At 40.9% G+C, this 21,631-nt stretch overlaps 1 protein-coding gene across 5 annotated transcripts in view; it reads right to left on the reverse strand.

Annotated features, from left to right (window-relative positions):
* arnt2 (aryl-hydrocarbon receptor nuclear translocator 2) overlaps positions 1–21,631 on the reverse strand; it is a 96,123-nt gene that overhangs the window by 72,725 nt on the left and 1,767 nt on the right. For 3 of the 5 annotated variants that reach the window (XM_019347253.2, XM_003450430.5, XM_019347308.2), the window contains exons 2-5: positions 13,017–13,128; positions 8,768–8,815; positions 6,968–7,018; positions 5,065–5,278 (exon numbers count right to left, since the gene is read on the reverse strand). In XM_019347253.2, coding sequence (XP_019202798.1) covers positions 5,065–5,278; positions 6,968–7,018; positions 8,768–8,815; positions 13,017–13,128 — 425 coding nt within the window. The remainder of the gene's footprint in view (positions 1–5,064; positions 5,279–6,967; positions 7,019–8,767; positions 8,816–13,016; positions 13,129–21,631) is intronic. The other 2 variants (XM_019347349.2, XM_003450431.4) reach the window with 1 other exon arrangement.

The following is a 21,631-nucleotide window of genomic DNA, read 5'->3' on the forward strand; positions in this document are numbered from 1 at the left end:
TGTAAAGTTTTAAAATACCCCAGTGTTTTTTTGTCACCAGCTACACTTTTAACAGTGTTTTAGCCGCAAATGTAGTGGCCTAATCGTCACATGTCTGGTCAGGTTGTCAACATAGAACATGTTTACAAAAGTGCTCAGATGTTTTCAGAGATGTCACTAGCTCTGCTAACAGTCGGCTGACAGAGTGTACCGAGCTCACAGCCCCGGTGTTCCAGCTTAACTGTTTTTGGGGTTTTTTTTGGGGGGGGTTACGTTAACCGGTTTGTTTACATATTCCACTCTCCGTGTTCCACATGTTGCATTCGCAGATTCTCCTTTTCACCGAACGATCGTCTCTTTCCGCCTGGTCTTCTGTCTCTCGAGCTGACATTTTCCTCAAGACACCAGCGATCAGCTCAACAGGCCCTCAGTTTACCTGCATGCATCCTCCACCTCCTCACCTATCAACTGTTTAACACCTGCTACTAATTCAAGAAACACGCCCACGTTAGCTGGTGATAGTCACAGTTTAACTGGGCAGCCAGTGCTCGATATAATGCAATGTCAGCGCATTTTTCTGCACAAGATAAGTAAATATAGTTTTTTTTCCCGAGCGCAAAGCTGCTGGAGCTTGTTTCCCTACAGAGCATTTTATAAGCGAACCAGCTTTATCAGCGGCTGATGTCCAATCACCGGCACACAGCTTTGAAACCTCACCTGAGATTTAGCTCTCAGTGGTTAAACGCTCGACTTAATTCGCTCGGGTCACGTTTACGTTGCTGTTTTATTTACAACTGAGCAAATCGGTTTGGCTGAGGTTAAAGTTACGTTTCATAACTGCATAGTTTTACTGAAGTTTAATGGTTCACTGTGTTAGACTGAACCATTCGCTTTTCTTTATCTGGTGTGTTTTGGATTTAACAGTGAATTTTGAGATTAAACTGACTTTTAAAATGTTTTATACAAAGAGGAAAGAGAAGGCGCATTTCCACCGAGAGGAGCAGAGTTAGCAACAGCGTGTTCATCATGAAGACTGCAAACTGGACAGAAATATTACATCATCTGTTTTTTAAATAGTTATTCAACTGTATTCTAAGCACCAGCTGTCTGTTAGAATTTTTAGAGTTTACTTAACTAAAAATAAATGAGATTAACATATAATTTGTGTGATTTTTTTTTTTGTTTCTTTCTTTTTTTTCCTCTTTTTCGGTCATGTTATGTTTAACTGTCAAAGGGTTGTTACAAACTATGAAACACATCGTGCAGACTTCTGGATGTTAGAAGAAAACTAATACTGCTCATGAATGAGACTAAAGGTAGGAAGGTGTCCTTTAAAACTAAACATGTTAATAGGACCCCCCTATTTATATCATAGTTTATGATATAGCACGTGTATTTCAGTAATAGCCTTATTTCAGTGTAGTGGTGAACAGTCACACAGCTCCGTGGGCGTTATCTGTGATACTCCTTAACTATAATTTATCCAAGTTAACTTTAGTTAACCATTCAGACAGTTCTTTTGCAATGACAAACATAAACAGCTGTGCCAGCTGTTTAAATTACAGCTGATTATGCAGTAACCATGGTAACCACAGACTCTGAGTGGCTGGATTGACGCAGGTCAGACAACAATTTTACATATATGATCTTAAAACAGGACACAGCCACTATCCGTGCTGGCCTCGAATCAAATGTGAACGCAGACCGAGTCTATGTTTGATGTTTGCTTTCTGCCTCTCAAACATTTAAACAGCAGCGAGTCTGCAGCTGAGGGAATACAAACTCAAATTGTCAGAAGAGGTTTGCTCGTTTCTTGCGTGTATTAATTTGGTGATTTATTAAATGTATAACTGTTATTTTAATCTGCTGCTGAGTCTCTTACGCTGATGAAAATGCAAATAACAGATCACGAACATGAACACCTCTTCAACCAATCACTTTCATTCCACTTTGATCTGTGACAAACTGATGCGTTCATCTCTGTTACAGTGTTGCGTTAGACTGCTATATTTTTTTGTTCTTTATGCTGTAGACTTCCACGTCTCTGGAATAGTTGGCAGTAATAAGGATGATTTTCTGTAAAATCATATTGATATGACCCGTGACATATTCGTAGATGACCGTTAGATTAGTCAGCTGGGAAACTGGGTTAACTCAGAGAGCTGAAGATATCGTGGTTATGCTGACCTCGCTCCGTGATGTACAGGGCCGTTTACCCTCATGATTAATATTCACAATAAAAATATTAGCCGAACATCATGAAGTCTGTATGTGTTTCATAGTGTTGAACAACCTTTGTACGGTTAAAGCCAGCAGTTACTACATGACGGAAACACCAACGTTATCTGTTTTATGCGTTTATACACAGGTCACGCTGAATACTGAACAAAAACCCAAAGATCGGCTGTTAATCGAATTTATTTGCTCTCTCTCCTCCTTAAACATGTTTTTAATGTTAATTATAATTCAGAATTGGCGACTGAAACACGTATGACACATAAGAACATCAGGAAATAAAAACTCGATAAATATAACCTCAGTAAATGAAGTAAGTGTACTGCTGGTTATGGCAGCTGTGTACCGGGGCCTGCGCTTTGTCGGTGGTAATAAAAGCTCGAATGCTTGCGAGGCGAGCGGGTCTATCCCACGCTTTGCCGTGAGACTGGGCTGGGCAGACATCTCCGAAATCATCGAAGCAAAGAGGCTGTATCTTGACAAACCGACCAGACATCTGAAGATTAAACCACTACATTCTCGGCTAAAAAAATATTAAAACGGTATTTGGTGACACACAAACAGGGTTCTTCCAAAGTTCAGTTCTGTTAGTTTCAACATGCCGGTTGTTGTGTGCTAAAAACAATGGCCACCAGGCCAAAGCAATGGTTTTGAGTCGATCAGCGTTAACCCCGCCCCCTGAGTTTGATGGGTGAGGTTGACAGATAAAATTATTTCATGGTGAGACCTGAAGGAGTCAACTGTGCCAAAATGAATGAATTAAATACACCATTAAATAATTAGTTAAATGTGTCAATAATTAATTAATTAAATGTGTAAAAAAAATTATTTAATTAATTATTTCCAATTTTAATTTATTATTGCCACATTTAATTAATTATTTATTTATTTCACATTTTAATTAATTATTGCCACATTTAAATAATTATTTAATGGTGTATTTAATTAATTCATTATGGCAGTCCTGGCGTTCCATACTTAGTGTCCTTTTGGTCTTGTATAGTTTTAGGCATTCCAGGATCCATGCATGAGGTACTGAGTCATTGCCTTTCTTGTAGTCAATTCAGGCAGTGCACAGGTTGGTTAGTCTGGTCTTAAACTCTTGAGTGTAATAGGGAATTCCGACAGCACTCTATTGTTATCTCTTGTCTTCTCAACATGTTTCTGGTTTGCAAGATTTATGAATCTTGAAGCCGGTGCAAGGAGCTGTGACTGCACGGCGGTTGGTGCCTCTTGTGATGGTAATTGCCATGAAGCTGAAGAGATGTCCTGTCCTGTTTTTGTTTTTTTTTTGAGTACTGGGAACGAATTAGATTTTACAGCGTGCAGATTTTTGGTCACAATGGTCACAAATTTAAAGAAGTGCAGTTTAAGGACCTCTTTTAACAAAAGTGGTCTTTGTTTCACGCTAGAAGACATACAGTATATTGTCAAAAGCATTTGCTTGTCTCCTTTAACATAGATATGAACTTGAGTGACATCCCATTCTTAATCCTGTCAGTCCATCCTTTGTAGCTAAAACAGCTTTCCACAAGGTTTAAGTGCCTGTTTATGGGAATTTTTGTCCTTTCTTCCAGAAGCACTTTTGTGAGGTCAGACACTGACATTGGCCAGTCAAGTTCTTCCACACCATGCATGAGACTGTGACAGCACTGAGCAGCTCCTTCAGTGGCAGGCTGTGGCACCCACGGTGTGGGACGGAGAGATTTCGCAGGTCTTTCCTCCCCACTGCTGTCAGACTCCACAATAAAGACTTTAACTGATCTAACACACACATCCACAAATGTGCAATAACACTAATGTGCAATAATCTTTTCTGGCATCGTTGTATTTTTACTCAATTGTATATAGCATTTGTACTCTATTTTTATCTCATTGTATATTTTATTCTATTTTATTCTACTGTATATAGAATTTTATTTTATTCTATTCTGTACAGTTGTGTACTGTATTTATTCTTATTTTATTTTATTCTAATTTTTGCTTCATAAACTTTTGCACTGTCCACTTCCTGCTGTGACAAAACAAATTTCCCACGTGTGGGACTAATAAAGGTTATCTTATCTTACCAAACTCGCTCATCCATGTCTTTATGGATCTTGCTTTGTGCACGGGTGCACACTAATGTTGGAACAGCAAGGGGCCATTCCCAAACTTTTCCTACTAATTTGGGAGCATGAAATTGTCTAAAATGTCTTGTTATCTTGAAGCATTACGATTTCCATTCACTAGAACACAAAAACAGCCCCACACCATGATCCCCTCTCCACCAAACTTTACACTTAGCACAGTGTAGTCAGACAAGTACTGTTCTCCCAGCAACTCGTCCATCTGATTGCCAGACAGGGAAGGATGATTCATCACTCCAGAGAATACGTATTACTGCTCTAAAGACAATTGGCAGCATGTTTTACACTCCTGCATTCGACACTTTGCATTGCGCTTTGTGATGTAATGCTTGGTTTCAGCTGCTTGGCCATGGAAACCCAATCTACAAAGCTCACTCTTCTTCTCTATGCTAATCTGAAGACCATGTGAGGTTTGGAGGTCTGTAATGATTAACTCTGTAAAAAGTTGAGGACCTCTGTGCACCATTCACATCAGCATCCACTGACCCCATTCTGTTTTTTTATTTGGCCAACCACATCCTTGCTGTTGTTCCCAGTCATTCCCACTTCTGTATAACACCACTAACAGTTGACTGTTGAATATTTTGTAGTGATGAAATTTCACAACTCAAAAAAAGACATTAATAAAAATAAACATTTTTTCTATGCCACTTTCAATACCACTGCCATCCATCTTTTTACTGTGAGCAGCTAGAGCTCTGCTCCTCTGACAGTACAGTACCTGCTCCGTGAGAAAGGAGGGCTTATAGGCGCCATCAGTAGATGTGTTGCCGGTCCCCCTCATGGATTTCATATGGGAAACAGCCATACGCAGGATGGTCAGCTTATCGGGTTTTCGAGCTAAAGCACTGCAGGTGGGGACCATGTCCGATAGCTCAGTGATGTATTGGGTCATTTTGTTGCGCCGGCGTCTCTCAATCTCACTGTGGTTCTCTCTAAAACAGAGAAAAGATCAGTTAGAGGCTTTGAAGATGCAACTTAGGAACCCCTTGCAGCCTTGGGCTGTATCTTATCAGGATGTTTTGGAACTTTAGATGAATGACTGTACAATTTGATCTCAAAGATACCCTTTGCTGTCAAATTATTATTCTTTATTTTAACAATTCTGTGTTTAAATATTCATCTAAGAAGAAAGCAGTGACAATAACACAGGGCACAAACAGTTAAGGATTTTAGTGGCTCCTCCCAGTATTGTTAAGTACTCCATTTGTGAAAACACCTATTTGTCTTAATCCTAGACATAATCCCCTGCACCCTGACCATTATTATACAAATAGACACAAGTCTAAAACGGCCAGATTAGCTAGTCCAATTTTATTTGGGGAAGACCCAAAAACAACCAATGAATCTTTAAGTTGTTTGTGCTCCATCAAGCAGAATGTAACGAGGTTACGCTGCAGACTTTACAGATTTACCAGCAGAGAAAAGTTTTTTAAAAATCCATCATATCAGTATGGATATACATAAAAATCATGCTTGAGTCAAGTTGGTAGTTTTTATTGACACCTCATAGATTCTCATAAAACTCGCCATTCTCTGAAATATTTGGAATGCAGTCAGAAAATTTGGGGTAAAAACTGAAAAATAAATGGATAAAATAAGATACAGGATAAGTGCACAATACCAAAATAAAACATACCAAGCCCTGCATAAGCTCAGCATACAAGGGAAGCTCTCAGCTTCGCTTACATCTGTCCCACATGTTGGATTCCATGGGAATCCAAGTATGAATAAAAACATCCTGGAAATCTTGTTAGATATAACAGTAAAAGTATAACCACAGAGTACAACTAAGGCTCTGTGGCTTCAGATTATAGTTATATTTTATATTTATGGTTTGGGTACACTCATGAAAAGCAAACAAAACACACAGTGAAGCCAAATCTTAATGCGAGTCTGAAAAATACTTAAAGTCCAGTTCTTGCTCATCTCTGTTATGTAGCAGAAATGTCGACCACACTTTGAAACACCCTGTGAGAGGAGATAAGACCTGCAGAATAAACCTAATGATACTTGAATTTGCTTCTTATTACTTACGATTATTTTTGATTATTTTAATTTTGTAAGAATTCATTACTGATATTACTTTTCATGTTCCCCCCCCCAATTCCAGTTTCTAACTTTACCTTTTTGTTTTTAAGTTTGTTTGGTTCCCTTTTGTTTGTCTAACAAAGACCTTTGTGTTCTACACATGACTGTGTAAACAATCCCAAAGCCCTGGCCACAGGATATAATGCTAAAAAAGAGACTTTAGTGTTGCCATTTTGGATGTGGTGCTCTGATTACCTTGCAGTATAAAAATGTGTCTAACTGCTGGAATACGACCTGGTTTTAAAAAAACAAAACATAAAAGCTACAAACTGAGTGGGTATTATTAACTCTTTTATAACTGTTGAAAAAATGTCTATGCTCGCCTCTCTCATACTAAAGCACCTCTTTCGGTATTTTGTGTGTTTAACAAACTCAATGCTTCCAATTTTATTTTTAGCCATCTTTTTTTGGGAACATGTTGTGAGCATTTCTAAAAACACGGAAATTTTTTTTTGTTGTTAGGATCAAAGTAAGTGTCTGTTGATCCCTGAATAAACGGAAAATCCTCTTTATGCCCAGCTGGCTAAGCCTACCTGGCATATCTCTCCTTATCCCCACCAGAATTCTGATCATCATCATCATACCTACAGAAAAGAGAGGACACAGCATGTAACACTCTTGACAAACATGTAGATACAGGAAAAGTATCAAGCGGGAGCTTCACTATCTATATTCAACTGCCATGCAATACTTCAATACATATTTATGATTTATGATGGATGCGACTAAGTCTGATGAAGATCATGTACAAAACTGGACAACAAGATAGCAATGGTTTCTCAGGTCATGTGTATTTTTAGGATTGTCACTTCATTCAGCACTGACTAGCAGTAACTCACAACCACTACTACTGCTGTCTCAAGGCACCAACGAACTGAGAAAACCAGTTACACAGGAGGGTGTTTGCCTCCTTTTTATAATTAAATTAACAATCAAAATATCAATTTTTTCAATTGTTTAATAAATTAAATTAGTTTAACAATCCACTTCAAGAATATGTTACAGCATGATAAAATACACATAAAACCCAAGCATTCAAATGTCATCTAGTGTCAAATTCTACATGAGGTAAGAAAATTTTTCACTAGACTGAGGACATCTTGATTGCTCACTAATGCTAAAGGTTTACTAGAATTTAGAACAATCAAACAATAGCTCACAGCTAACAAGCAAGTTGCAAAAAAACCCCCACAAAACCGACTAGTGAATATTGTTTCTATGATTAAATTAAGTACACAATATCTGTAAAAATCTTTTTAAGTTAAGTTGTTCAAATTCCAACAAAAAACAAAGAAAAATTAAATAATTAAACTGGTGAATCTGCACTGTCCAACCTTAATATGAATGTGGTATGTGACGTCTTTGCTTGAGAGCTTGTATTTTGTTTGTAAAGACATGTCACCTCAATCCGTGAGGTTTCATCAGTTCTTAAAACAAATGTTAGAGAGTATTTAACCCCTAGTAGGGGATATTACCCGACTGAGAACCTTTCACACTGTGCCTGTATATAGGGGAGTGTTATTGCTTATCTCTCTAACCTACAGTTCTGGTGTTATAGTCTAAAAATAGTACCATCTCACCCCACCCACCATCCCCCCCTTAAAAAATAAAAATGACTTCCTTCTTTCAGTTCTTTTTTTCAGTTGATTCTTTTGTGTCACAAAATAAGATGCAAGGTGAATGAAAGCTGTTGTATATGGGAGAAAGCAATGATGAATATGCTGGAATGGAAACAGCAGATGTACAATGTGCATATGCAGCAGCACATCCTTTCATGGTATGCCTTTCTCAATCCACATAGATCAGACATGAAATGGGTCCATGAAAATGCAGTTCCTTGTGTAGCCAGCAGAGAGCAGCTCCTCCTCTCCATTGTCACTGTTCAACTTAACAGGCTGTCAGCTCTAAATAGCATTGACTGCTATATTTCAAAACTATCCTACACACTCACACATTACATTGTATGAAAAGGAACAAAGGAAAGACAAGCTGAAATGAAAGGAAATTGTGAGAGGACACTTAAGATGCAGTGACAGAGGAAGACTTGAGTCCCCTTTAAGTAAAAGAAAAAAAGTCACAATGTGTCCACATCAGTTACAAACAGGGTATCTGGAGGGTTATCAAAACATAACGCAATTTTTTTTAGAACTCTTTAATGATACCTTAAGTTAAGGGACCAATTTAAACCAACATAACTCCTACTTGGTTCCAAGTAAGCATTAACAATTTATTGTACCTGCCGATACCCTGAAACAAAAACTGTGTGGTTTTCATGAACTATGTACTAAACAATTTCAGACAGTATGTGTGCCATCTACTATGAATGTTCTCACCTTGAAAATTTGCTAGGCCCCTCTCCATCTTCATCATCAAAGTCCATTCTGAGAAACAACAACAGGAAAGAGAATTACCACTTCTATCAATAGGAGACCTGGAAACACACTCATCATTAAATTTAGTGTGTTTTTTAATAAAATTAAAATATTACATAAACATATCAGAACATAGCCACAAGCTATGTTTGGCTGACAAATTACAAGCAATTCGTAATTCGCAGGAAGAGGTAGAATAGCTCCTTAGTCACTGGTAGAATACCTACCAATGGTTGGACAAAGCTGAACTCAAAGACAGCGGATGGCAACGAAGAGAAGGAAATGTAGTCAGAAATGAGTGGACTGAACTACCAGAAGGCAACATTGTAGACATTGAGGACAGCTACAAGTACCTAGGAATCCCACAGGCAAATGAGAACCACAAAGAGGACGCTAAGAAAGCTGTAACCACCAAGTACCTGCAAAGAGTCAGGCAAGTCCTGAGGAGTCAGCTGAAAGGTAAGAACAAAATCTGGGCTATTAACACCTAGGCCCTGCCTGTGATCAGGTACCCTGCTCCCGCTCCCTTCTCCCTTCACTTGTGAACAAGACCCCAAGATACTTGAACTCCTCCACTTGGGGCAAGAATTTGTCTCTGAGCTGGAATGGACACTCTACCCTTTTCTGGCTGAGGACCATGGCCTGAGACGTGGAGGTGCCGATTCTCATTCCCACCGCTTGACACTCGGCTGCGAACCATTCCGATGCGAGCTGTAGGCCATCACCTGATGAAGCCAACAGAACCACATCATCTGTGAAAAGCAGTGTTGAGATTCTGAGACCACCGAAGTGAAACCCTTCCGCGGGGGTCAGCAGCTTCAGCAATGGAGATGCTGAACTCAGGTGCGGACTCAATGTCCCCAGTCTCCCTCGGAATGCTGTTGAAGCTCTGCCGGAGGTGTGAATTGAAGATCTAACGGGCCGGGGCCTCTGCTAGGTGTTTCCAGCGCACCCTCACTATACGTTTAGGTGCGCCAGTATCCTCCCCCGCTACCTGATTCAACACAAAACCAGGTGGTGATCAGTTGACAGCTCTGCCCCTCTCTTCACCCGAGTGTCCAGAACATTAGGCCACAGGTCTGGTGATTGATGATCGAGTTTATAATCATATCACCAGGCCTATGGCTGGGGGTGTCTTGGTGCCCCGTGCACTTATGGAAACCCTTATGTTCGAATACGGTGTTCATTATGGACAAATTGTGGTTTGCAAAGAAGTCCAATAACAACACATTGCTCAGGTTCAGATCCAGGGGACCATTCCTCCCAATCATGCCCCTCCAGGTCTCACTGTCGTTGCCCAGATGAGTGTTGTTGTCCTACTGGGAGACTTCAGAGTCCCCAGGCGGAGCACCCTCAAGCACCCCACCCAGGAACCGCAAGAAGGCTGGGTACTCTAAAATGTGGTTCAGTGCATAAGTGCAGGCAACAGTCAGGACCTGTTTCCCCGACCAAAGGTGCAGGGAACAAAACCTCTCATCCACTGGGAGAAACCCCAACATACAGGCAGCAAGTTGAGGGGATAGTACGATCCCACCCCAGCCCGGTACCTCTCACCAAGGGCAACTCCAGACTGTGTTTTATTAGTTTGTGTCTTAGCACTAAATTAGCTAACGCAGCAGTCCCCAACCTTTTTTGCGCTACAGACCGGTTTATGTCCGACAATATTTTCACAGACTGGTTTTTAAGGAGTTGCGGATAAATACAACAAAATAAATACTGGTACAAAAAAAAAAAGATTTATTCATAACACACGGGAAAAGACCCAGGGAAACCAAGTTAACAATAAAAAAATTTTTTTTTAAAAATGACAATAAAAACCGGAAAAAAAAAAAAACCCCTGAAAACCATATCTCCAAAAGTTGAATCTGTTCATCTGGACGTAGCGTTTTGTGGGAGAAACGTTTCGTCACTCATCCAAGTCACTTCTTCAGTCTCAGCTGACTGCAGGTTTCCCCAAATCTTATAAACAGTACATTTGCATAATGACTGAAACCAGCCCACTGAAGGAACAATGGGCTGTGAGGTCAGTTCCTTAATCATAATTATGCAAATTCCCATGACCATTGATCAACAATCACTGACCAAAACCCACTGATCAAAGAACACTGATCAATGGCCATGAGTACCATTCACAGAGAGTTGGGGAATGGCTGCAATCACAGCGTTGTAAAATGGCGAAAGATGTACCCTTAGGCCCCCTCCTCGATTCAGAGATGGTCTTTCCCTCTTCACGTAAATGGCCTCCTTGACTCCGCGCTCAAACCAGCGTTCCTCCCTCAAAACGCTACGTCCAGATGAAAAGATTCAACTTTTGGAGATTTACTTTCCTGGATGATTGAGAATGCATCAAGACCTGAAAACCATAAGTTTCACACTCAAGCCTCAACTAATGCGGTCCGGAACCAGTTAACGTGTTTCTGTACATTACGCCTGTAAAGTTTATGAATGCAGCTTGCTAACCAACTTTTCTTTTATACAAGGGAGCATGATGGCAGCTTAAACGCTAATGTTAAAGCTTCCAAATGTGGAGTCCAAAACCAATGAGTGACAGCATTACTGCTAAAACAGTTATTAATAACTTATAACTATAAACTATCTGGCAAGTGCAGTTTTTAGAAACCTGGTAGAAAACCCAGTGCTGTCCAGGTAAAGGGTATCTAGACTTTCCTTAGTGCCCATTCCCAATGAAAAAACAAGTTTTCTTTCTAATTGCTGTTAAGAAAACTTGCTGGACAATTAAAACTGTTATGCACACTGTCTGCAGGCAACAGAGAAAATTTTTAGCTGTTCGTTACCTTGACATCATTTTGAAACCACACAAACACGTGAACACGTTCACATACACTCTGAGCTGAGCACATACAGCAGGAACACCACAGACAGTAGTAAACTGTATCGCAAACTTGTACCATACCTTACTCTCTACATTGCCTGTGCATGGGTTAAGTGCACTGTTAAGTGTAAACTGACCAACTAATGTACAGCAAACAGAAATATACAAATCAAATCTAGAGCAATCAATGTGTATTCGAAATCATTCTTTTAATTCTGTGACTTCCATTCTAATGCAGTCTGCCTTCAATATGAGATGTGGTTCCATTCTAAATAAATTCTTTTTAAAGTTCTCCATTTAAACTAAAAAACTGAAATAACAGACAAATTCAAAAAACTTATTTCCTCTTTCATTTTCCATTTGCCACTAGAGTATTTTTCATATAAAGAGGTGAGAAAATATCCTCGCACATTTTATCACTCACAGAAACTGTGAATGATAGAACAGTATTAACAGTATACAGTTACTTTTTCAGTTAATACTGTTAATGAATCACAACTCGATGGAAGGGAGGATCATTGTTGGCTTTTTCCTGCAGAGAGAACAGCTGGACCTCACAAATAGTATCTTGTGCGCGGAAACAATTCTTATAAATGAGTCTTCTAAACAATATGCTTTCAAAGTTTGAGACACCAAAAATAAGTTCTAGTTTTTCATTTAAACCTTGATTGTCTTTCTGGTATTGAGATTGTGGGATGCAACTACGTGAGTACCCATGCTTAGAAAAATCAGTAATTATTATCAATAGACACAATGTGTTGATAATTACTATTGATAATGGTAAAATGCTGGACTACTCCATTTTTCCATTATCAATAGCAATGAATCTTGCTGCATCAACAGAACAAGAATCAGTTCCATGTCCCACAGTGGAACCCAACTCCATTGAGCAGTTTGCAATTAGAAAGTGGTGAGTTTATTGCAGCCAGTCGTCTAGCCATGAACTGTGTAATCATACTGCTGTGATGAACTAGAAATACCAACGTATTAAATCTTACATGGTTTCAACAAGGATGAGAGAGTCTTAGCATTGTTCCCAGAAGTGTTAGAAATCGCTCTTTGATGGTGTACTCATTGCCCAAATACAGACATGTAGGTGCAGATAAATGTAAAAGCAGAAGACAATAAGAACATTTGGCTTGTCAATACAGTTATGCTGCAGTATTGAGGACACTGTGAGTCCTAAACCTCAATACAATTACACTGATTGCATTTACTAGTTCAGAATACAGTAAATTTAACACTAATAGAATTTAAAGGAATGATGACCAGACAAAGCTTTTTGGATCCTTTAACATCCTAATTTTAAAGCTTTGCCACAGAACAGATTTTTTTCAGGATTAATTTCCACAGCATATCAGCAGTAAAGACACTCACCCTCCTGATCTCCTCTTGCCCCCACGACCTGGGACAGCTCCACCCATCCTCACCGGTCCAGATCCAACAGCTCCTGGCATTGAAACTGTCCCTGGCAACTCACTGCCCATTTCTGGAAGATATGACAGAGGGAGGACTAACTATGATTTTAATCTTAAAGCAATATAATTTGCAGATGTGTGTGGTGAGCAGTAAAACTGTTTCTATGCTTGTGTGTCCTCTGTGAGTGTCACCAGGGTCTGTATGTGTTTTCTCCATTGGTTAATATAAACTGTAATTTGCAAATGTGCATTTGAAGTACTGTAAGATGTGTCAAATATTCTAAACTACTCGCATGTATGTTTACATTGCTTTTATGTTACAGTGCTGTTAAAAAAATATTTGTCACACTTTCAGATTATCAAACACGTTTTTAGACAAAGATAACTCATTTAAATGTTATCTTTGTCGCCTCTGTCAGTGCGCCCCAGGGCAGCTGTGGCTACAATGTAGCTTGCCATCACCAGTGTGTGAATGGGTGAATGACTGAATGTAGTGTAAAGCGCTTTGGGGTCCTTAAGGACTAAGTAAAGCGCTATACAAATGCAGGCCATTTACCATTTAAATACAAGATGTGGTTTTTAAATGATGATTTAATTTATCAAATTGCTGGCAAGGGTGGCAGCAAATACTTTTTCACAGCACTGTACCTATTTAAATAGTACCATAACAGCCAAGACAGCAAAGTTGATGAAAAGCAGCCCAATTAAAGTTCCTGACATTCATGCAAAAATGACACAGAGGCTTTTTACCTTTACCTACTATCATCAAAACATGCCATGATGGAATTCAATTTTTCAATTCAATTCAATTTTATTTATATAGCGCCAAACACAACAACAGTCGCCTGAAGGTGCTTGGAATGACCTCGGCAAGAATGTTATTCTATCCCTCAGAGCTCAGCAGACTTGGAGAGTCAATATCAGTGCACTATGAAGACTTGTGGTGGCACATGGGAGTACATCAACTTATTAAGTGTGCCTATGCCAAGAGGCACACTTATTACTATTCGTCAGATTTATTAAGTGTGCCTATGCCAAGAGGCATAGGCACACTTATATGTATATATATATGTATATATATATACATATGTATATATATACATATATATATACACGTATATACGTATACACATATATATATACACACGTATATATATATATATATATATATATATATATATATATACACATATATAAAAAAAAAAAAAAACACCCAGCACGCCCCTGCGGGCGGTTTATCCTTCAAGCTCGGGTCCTCTACCAGAGGCCTGGGAGCTTGAGGGTCCTGCGCAGTATCTTAGCTGTTCCCAGGACTGCGCTCTTCTGGACAGAGATCTCCGATGTTGTTCCCGGGATCTGCTGGAGCCACTCGCCTAGCTTGGGAGTCACCGCACCTAGTGCTCCGATTACCACGGGGACCACAGTTACCTTCACCCTCCACATCCTCTCGAGCTCTTCTCTGAGCCCTTGGTATTTCTCCAGCTTCTCGTGTTCCTTCTTCCTGATGTTGCTGTCATTCGGAACCGCTACATCGATCACTACGGCCGTCTTCTTCTGTTTGTCTACCACCACTATGTCCGGTTGGTTAGCCACCACCATTTTGTCCGTCTGTATCTGGAAGTCCCACAGGATCTTAGCTCGGTCATTCTCCATCACCCTTGGGGGCGTCTCCCATTTTGACCTTGGGACTTCCAGGTTATACTCGGCACAGATGTTCCTGTACACTATGCCGGCCACTTGGTTATGGCGTTCCATGTATGCCTTGCCTGCTAGCATCTTGCACCCTGCTGTTATGTGCTGGATTGTCTCTGGGGCATCTTTACACAGCCTGCACCTGGGGTCTTGCCTGGTGTGATAGACCCCAGCCTCTATGGATCTTGTACTCAGAGCTTGTTCTTGTGCTGCCATGATTAGTGCCTCTGTGCTGTCTTTCAGTCCAGCTTTGTCCAGCCACTGGTAGGATTTCTGGATATCAGCCACCTCCTCTATCTGCCGGTGGTACATACCGTGCAGGGGCCTGTCCTTCCATGATGGTTCCTCGCCTTCCTCCTCTTTCTTGGGTTTCTGCTGCCTGAGGTATTCACTGAGCACACTGTCAGTTGGGGCCATCTTCGTGATGTATTCGTGGATGTTTCTTGTCTCATCCTGGACTGTGGTGCTGACACTCACCAGTCCCCGGCCCCCTTCCTTCCGCTTAGCGTACAACCTCAGGGTGCTGGACTTGGGGTGAAACCCTCCATGCATGGTAAGGAGCTTTCTTGTCTTGATGTCAGTGGCTTCTATCTCCTCCTTTGGCCAGCCTATTACCCCAGCAAGGTACCTGATCACGGGCAGGGCGTAGGTGTTGATTGCCCGGATCTTGTTCTTACCGTTCAGCTGACTCCTCAGGACTTGCCTGACCCTCTGCAGGTACTTGGTGGTTGCAGCTTTCCTAGCGGCCTCTTCATGGTTCCCATTCGCCTGTGGGATCCCCAGGTACTTGTAACTGTCCTCTATGTCTGCAATGTTGCCTTCTGGTAGTTCAATCCCCTCAGTTCTGACTACCTTCCCTCTCTTTGTTACCATCCGACTACACTTCTCCAGCCCGAATGACATTCCAATGTCATTGCTGTATAGCCTGGTAGTGTGTATCAGTGAATCGATGTCTCGTTCACTCTTGGCATACAGCTTGATGTCATCCATGTACAGGAGGTGGCTGACAACCGCTCCGTTCCGTAGTCGGTATCCGTAGCCAGTCTTGTTAATGATCTCACTGAGGGGGTTCAGGCCTATGCAGAACAGCAGTGGGGACAGAGCATCTCCTTGGTAGATCCCGCACTTGATGGTGACTTGTGCTATGGGCTTGGAGTTGGCCTCTAGTGTTGTGTGCCACATTCCCATTGAGTTCCTGATGAAGGCTCTTAGGGTCCTGTTGATCTTGTACAATTCTAGGCATTCCAGTATCCAGCTGTGGGGCATTGAGTCATAGGCCTTCTTGTAATCAATCCAGGCAGTGCACAGGTTGGTCAGCCTGGTCTTGCAGTCTCGGCTGACTGTTCTGTCTACCAGTAGCTGGTGTTTTGCGCCTCTGGTATTCTTGCCAATCCCTTTCTGTGCCCCGCTCATGTATTGAGCCATGTGCCTGTTCATCTTAGCCGATATGATGCCTGACAGGAGCTTCCATGTAGTACTGAGGCAGGTTATTGGTCGGTAGTTGGATGGGACCGGTCCCTTCTTGGGGTCCTTGGGGATCAGGACCGTCCGACCTTCGGTTAGCCATTCCGGGTGTCTCTCGTTAACTAGCAGCTGGTTCATTTGTGCTGCCAGACGCTCGTGGAGTGCAGTCAGCTTCTTCAGCCAGTAGGCGTGAACCATGTCGGGCCCTGGTGCTGTCCAACTCTTCATACTGGAGACCCTTTCTTGGATATCTGCCACTGTGATGGTTACTGGACCCTGTTCAGGGAGGTCGCTATGGTCTGCCCTCAGATCCACTAGCCACTGAGCATTGCCGTTATGGGTTGCGTCCTTCTCCCATATGCTCTTCCAGTATTGCTCCGTCTCCAGCCTTGGTGGTGCTGTTCTGTTATTGTTCCCTTGCCACTGAGAGTACACCTTTGCTGGTTCTGTGGAGAACAGCTGGTTTATTCTCCTGCCTTCTATCTCTCTGGTGTACCTCCTCAAGCGGCTGGCCAAGGCTGTGAGTCTTTGCTTGGCAGTTTCCAAGGCCTCAGGTATGGACAGCTTGCTGTATTTCTTGCTGTATTGCACCTTCTTTGTCGCGCCTTTCTGCAACTCCGTTAGTTGGCTAACCTCCCTCCGTGCTACTTTGATCTTGCCCTCTAGCCTCCTTCTCCATGGAGCGTACTGCCCCTTGTGGCTGTTCAACTTGTAGCCAAGCATCTCACTGATCACTGCTGCCGTAGTGTAGATCAGCTTGTTAGTGTCGGTAATCGTGGTTGTAGGTATCATCCGTAGTGCTGCATTAACATCATCTAGCAGACCTTCTGAGGGTACTTCACGTAATCTTGGTAACCGGCTAGGGGGGGTCCAGGTTTCAAGCTTGGCCATGATCCTATCTTTCAGGTCAGTTCCTCTCGCACTCAACGATCCTTCTCCTATCGCACTTGGGGCTATGTACCCAATCTCGGGTGGGGGTGATGATATCTCCCCTCTGACCTGGCGTCCTGACTCCTCCTTGCCGTAGCATTTATGTTGTACCTCGTCAATCTCTAGCTGTGAGAGCAGTCCCTTCTTTCGAATGTTGGAACACTGAGCTACTAGTTGTTTCGCCGTCATTGTGGATGTTGGGTATCGAAGAATCCATAGGTCCCTCATCCTATTCATGTAACCCCTTCCGCCAGGGTTACTTGCGTAGTAGCATTCCAACAACGCCCTGTTTTCGTCTCTTGCCCACCGATGCCTTCTTGTTCCAGTAGCCCACTTGTCGTCAGGGTGCCCTGGTTCCTCAACACCTGACGCGGACCTTGTTGATCCGGGCGACGTCCGAGCCGGCATGCCTTCATATTTATCTGTCTCGCTCATGTCTGCGGTAGGCTCACTTTTTTTAGCATAGGGGGTCTAGCCTTAGGACCCTTACTGGATACAGACGCCCCAGGCAGGAATCGAACTTGCGATCTTCTGCTCCAAAGGCGTGTAGTCTAACCACTACGATATATATATATATATATATATATATATATATATATATATATATATATATATATATATATGTGTGTATATATATACACACACATATATATATACATACATATACACACACATACATATACACACACATACATATACACACACATACATATACACACACACACATATATACATACATACATACATATATAACACATATATGCCTAAAACATTAAGCTCCATTTGCATTATTATACACTGGTACTATTACTGTGCATTATATTTCATACACTAAACGACAAAATTAAAAACTGCATTTTTTTTATATGCTTCAGAGTGGTACATGTTCCCTTTGGTGGAACTCTCTTAAAGAGAGTCAGTGAGAAGTCTGGAACTCAACCAGTATGCAACTTCAGAAAGTCAGAAACAAAAAAGCCCTGGGGTTTAATCCATTAATGAGCCTTTGGGGAGACTAAAGGAAATGCTGCCTACTTTCTCCTTTTCAATCACTGCACACCCTTAACCAAGGTTGTTTCTATTCCCGCTCTTCAGTCACGCTTTATTTCTGACCTCCATAGTTTTTTCCCCTAGCCACAAAGTTTTACAAACAGCCCTCAAAAAGGAGAATTATTACACACTCAAAATACCACTATACGCGTCTTTCAAGTTTCTTTACTGGAGTTAGTAAACTAATTCAACAGTGAATCCATTCATTAATTATTTGAGTGCAGCTAGCTAAATAACAAAAAAAACAAATGCTGCTAAAGACACATACAGTGAAAGTGGAAATCCTATAACCTTAGTTTTAACCTAAAACTCATTGTTGCACCCAGGGGCAACACAAAAGTGACCCCGCTTAAACTCATTTTTAGTTTTAGCCCCCTTGATTTCCCCCGAGTTATCATTTCTGTCACTAGTTAGCTAACATTAACTAATGGAAGTCTATTAGACGCAACAAACCAACCAACCCGGTAACGTAGAAGATGGCGCTGAACATGTTTTTACAACTTTAATTTTAAGCACTTAAAAAAAAAATAAATACAGCACCTAAAAGTTACAACTATGTCAGTTTCGTAGTGTTTCATGTCTCCTTTAAATGTCATGATTAAAATGTTGAACACCGTCAGTGTTTCTCTATACCTCTACGATCATTCCTCATGATGAATTATCACTTATTATCATGTAGAAGTCAAAGGCCAAAATGTAAAAGACTTTATTTTAAAGGTAACATTATCTGTATTCACAAACTATGTTTATTGAGCATGTGTCTAAATCGAACCCAAATGATATAGCCTGTACAGTTACACAGGGCTTGTTTGCAATAGTGACTTGACTATGAAATAGTAACCTCTTGTTTCGAAAAATACAGTTCGTCACAATCATACATTAATGCTGGCATGTGTTGGCTGATAATGTAAGGAGAAACGTGCAGAACCCTTAAAAATATATGCCTCAAGTCACTAAGTTTCACTGCTGTATAAATGGGCAGTTAGTTGTTTAGTCCCTGTGTGTAAATATGATTTTTGGGGACCTTTTCTGTAACTTAAATAAATATTCCCAACTGCTTAACCAAGGCGAAGCTGGGATCGGCTTGAGCATCCCACAACCCTAATCTAGACAAGCTAGTCTGATAGTGAATGGATGAATCTAATATAAGTAGTGGAAAAAGCTCAAATTTCTCCATAGTACAACATGACATGTTTAAATGTTTCTCTACAGTCTTGGAGGGATATTCTGATCTGCTGTTATATACTGGTATATAGTGCTCAATATGTAACAATATGATCTTGATGATTCTGACTCAGCCGCTTACATACTCTCAGCACTACCAGCAGCACATGTAGCAGAGGATGGAAGGTAAATAAATAAAAACTCCATTATTTTCCCGTTTCAAAATAAAAAATCCTCTTAAAAATGACATCCTTGGCACAGGGCTATGGAGTCAGAACTTAACATAGCGCCTGTTATGATTTAAATAAAATACCTGGCTCAATAACTTTCACATGTCCACGGCAGAACTCGGAAGTGTGGCTATGAAACAAACTTTACTTGGAAGGTTTATGAATTGAATAAATCAAAATCAACTGACCTTAGTACAGGTGTATAACAACTTTCTGTTTTTTAATCACTCAGTTAATGGAAAATGATTTCAGCAATAAATAAGACTAGTTTAATTGAAAATGAACAAGTCAACAAGGCTAAAGATCTGACCAAGGAAAGTCTGCTACATTCTAGCAATTATTCTTCTGTGAGCTGCAGTTTAATTTATGGCCTGATTTTTTTTGTCCTCTCAAAACACACAAACCTCATCAGATCATTTCACTTCTTGTGTTTCTCACGCTCTTACACCAAATGGGTCTGAGCCACAGAATCATGGGAATAATCCTGCAGTGACCAGCCCCTCCCACATCCTTGCTATCTGGTCTGAGGTCAATGTACCTGACTCTACTGCCATCCCAGGGAAACTGTAAGGCTGATTTTTTTCCTGACTGTGCTTAATGACACACAGAGCCCTCACTGCCTGGGAGCCTTATATTCAAAATCGTTGGTCCAGTATATCCACTCTCCCTCATCTGCATGTCCCTCTGATTTACTCAATTCTAATCTTGTCCATCCTGCTCACTCCCAATGAAAACTTCATCTTCAGTTCTGCATCCTGTCATTTTGTCAGTGCCCCCCCCTCTTCAAACCATACACCATCATTCTTGCTTCTATCCTTCTGTCAGAAATGACTCCTGAAATTCCTCCACCATGCCTGCTCACACTTCTTCACCTTTTTTTCCTGCAGTTTTTGTCTGCTGACAGTGCCCTTTCATTGTCTGACAGGACTGTTCATTTTTCATTCTAATTGCACCTCACTTCAACACTCTGTATGCAGCAAAGGTACTAATAACCAGTCAGCTCTTTATTTATATTCCCTTTTCATTTACACTGTCAATGAAGTGACGCAAAGCATTAAGGCTGACCCGTTTCTTCAAGAGAGTCTCTGTCCTCCGCACAGGAATAATTACTTTGCCGCAGTACTTTTTCGGATTACGTCAACTTGAATTCATTTAAGCTACAGTGACATATTATCTGTGACAAGAAAAAAATTCTTAAGGGTGCTGCACACTCACGACCACCTTTGATCATAGGACGTTTGCACAGATCGCCTGAGAAGAGGCAACGTTTCTGCCAACAGTCGCTGTCTCACTTGGAGTGACTGCAGTCAATATCAGAGACTGTTGAAGGTTTGCAAATAATTTCTGTCTAACTAATAAATGTAAACAGATTGCAGAGTCCGTGTCAGTGATCACAAATAGAGAGAACTCAACTCTATTTGTGCCAGCTGAGTTGAGTCCTGGCTATTTTCTTGTATCACAGGAAAACTGCTGAGGCCAAATGGACTTTTTAAATGGGAATTCCTACCTATGTAGACGGCAACAAATATGTGATTTTCAATGATTTACCACAGTTAATTACTGTATTATCAAAAACAGATTGCTTGTAATTGACTGCTTGACCCTATTTAATCTCAGACTGTGGAGTGCTCTCTTCTAGGATGACAGTCACAGAGCTTGAAATCTTTGGTTTGATGCTGATGAAATAGGTTCTAACCCTTCAGCAGCATACTGAAGACTTGCTGAATGAATTCCAGTGAGTACTGAAGCTGCTGTATAACTTTATCATCACTTCGTGGTTGTTTTCCCTTTGAAATGCCATCAAAATTCAACTAATTCAATCTATTTAGTAGTATATACTTTCTTTCTTTACCAAGTATTAATGTAGCAAACAGGTAGAACTTCCCATACAACTTATTTAGTAAACTGGCAAAATGAGGACAATGTATTAGCATTGTAGTGAAATTTTTAGGACTGATTCAAGCAGCTAACTTCTATTAATGCTGATGGTTAACATTTGGTACTGCAGTTGTGTCCGTCTGCATATCTACAAGTATTTGGCAACAAA

Source organism: Oreochromis niloticus, linkage group LG1 (assembly GCF_001858045.2).
Source record: "Oreochromis niloticus isolate F11D_XX linkage group LG1, O_niloticus_UMD_NMBU, whole genome shotgun sequence".
NCBI classification, from domain to species: domain Eukaryota; kingdom Metazoa; phylum Chordata; class Actinopteri; order Cichliformes; family Cichlidae; genus Oreochromis; species Oreochromis niloticus.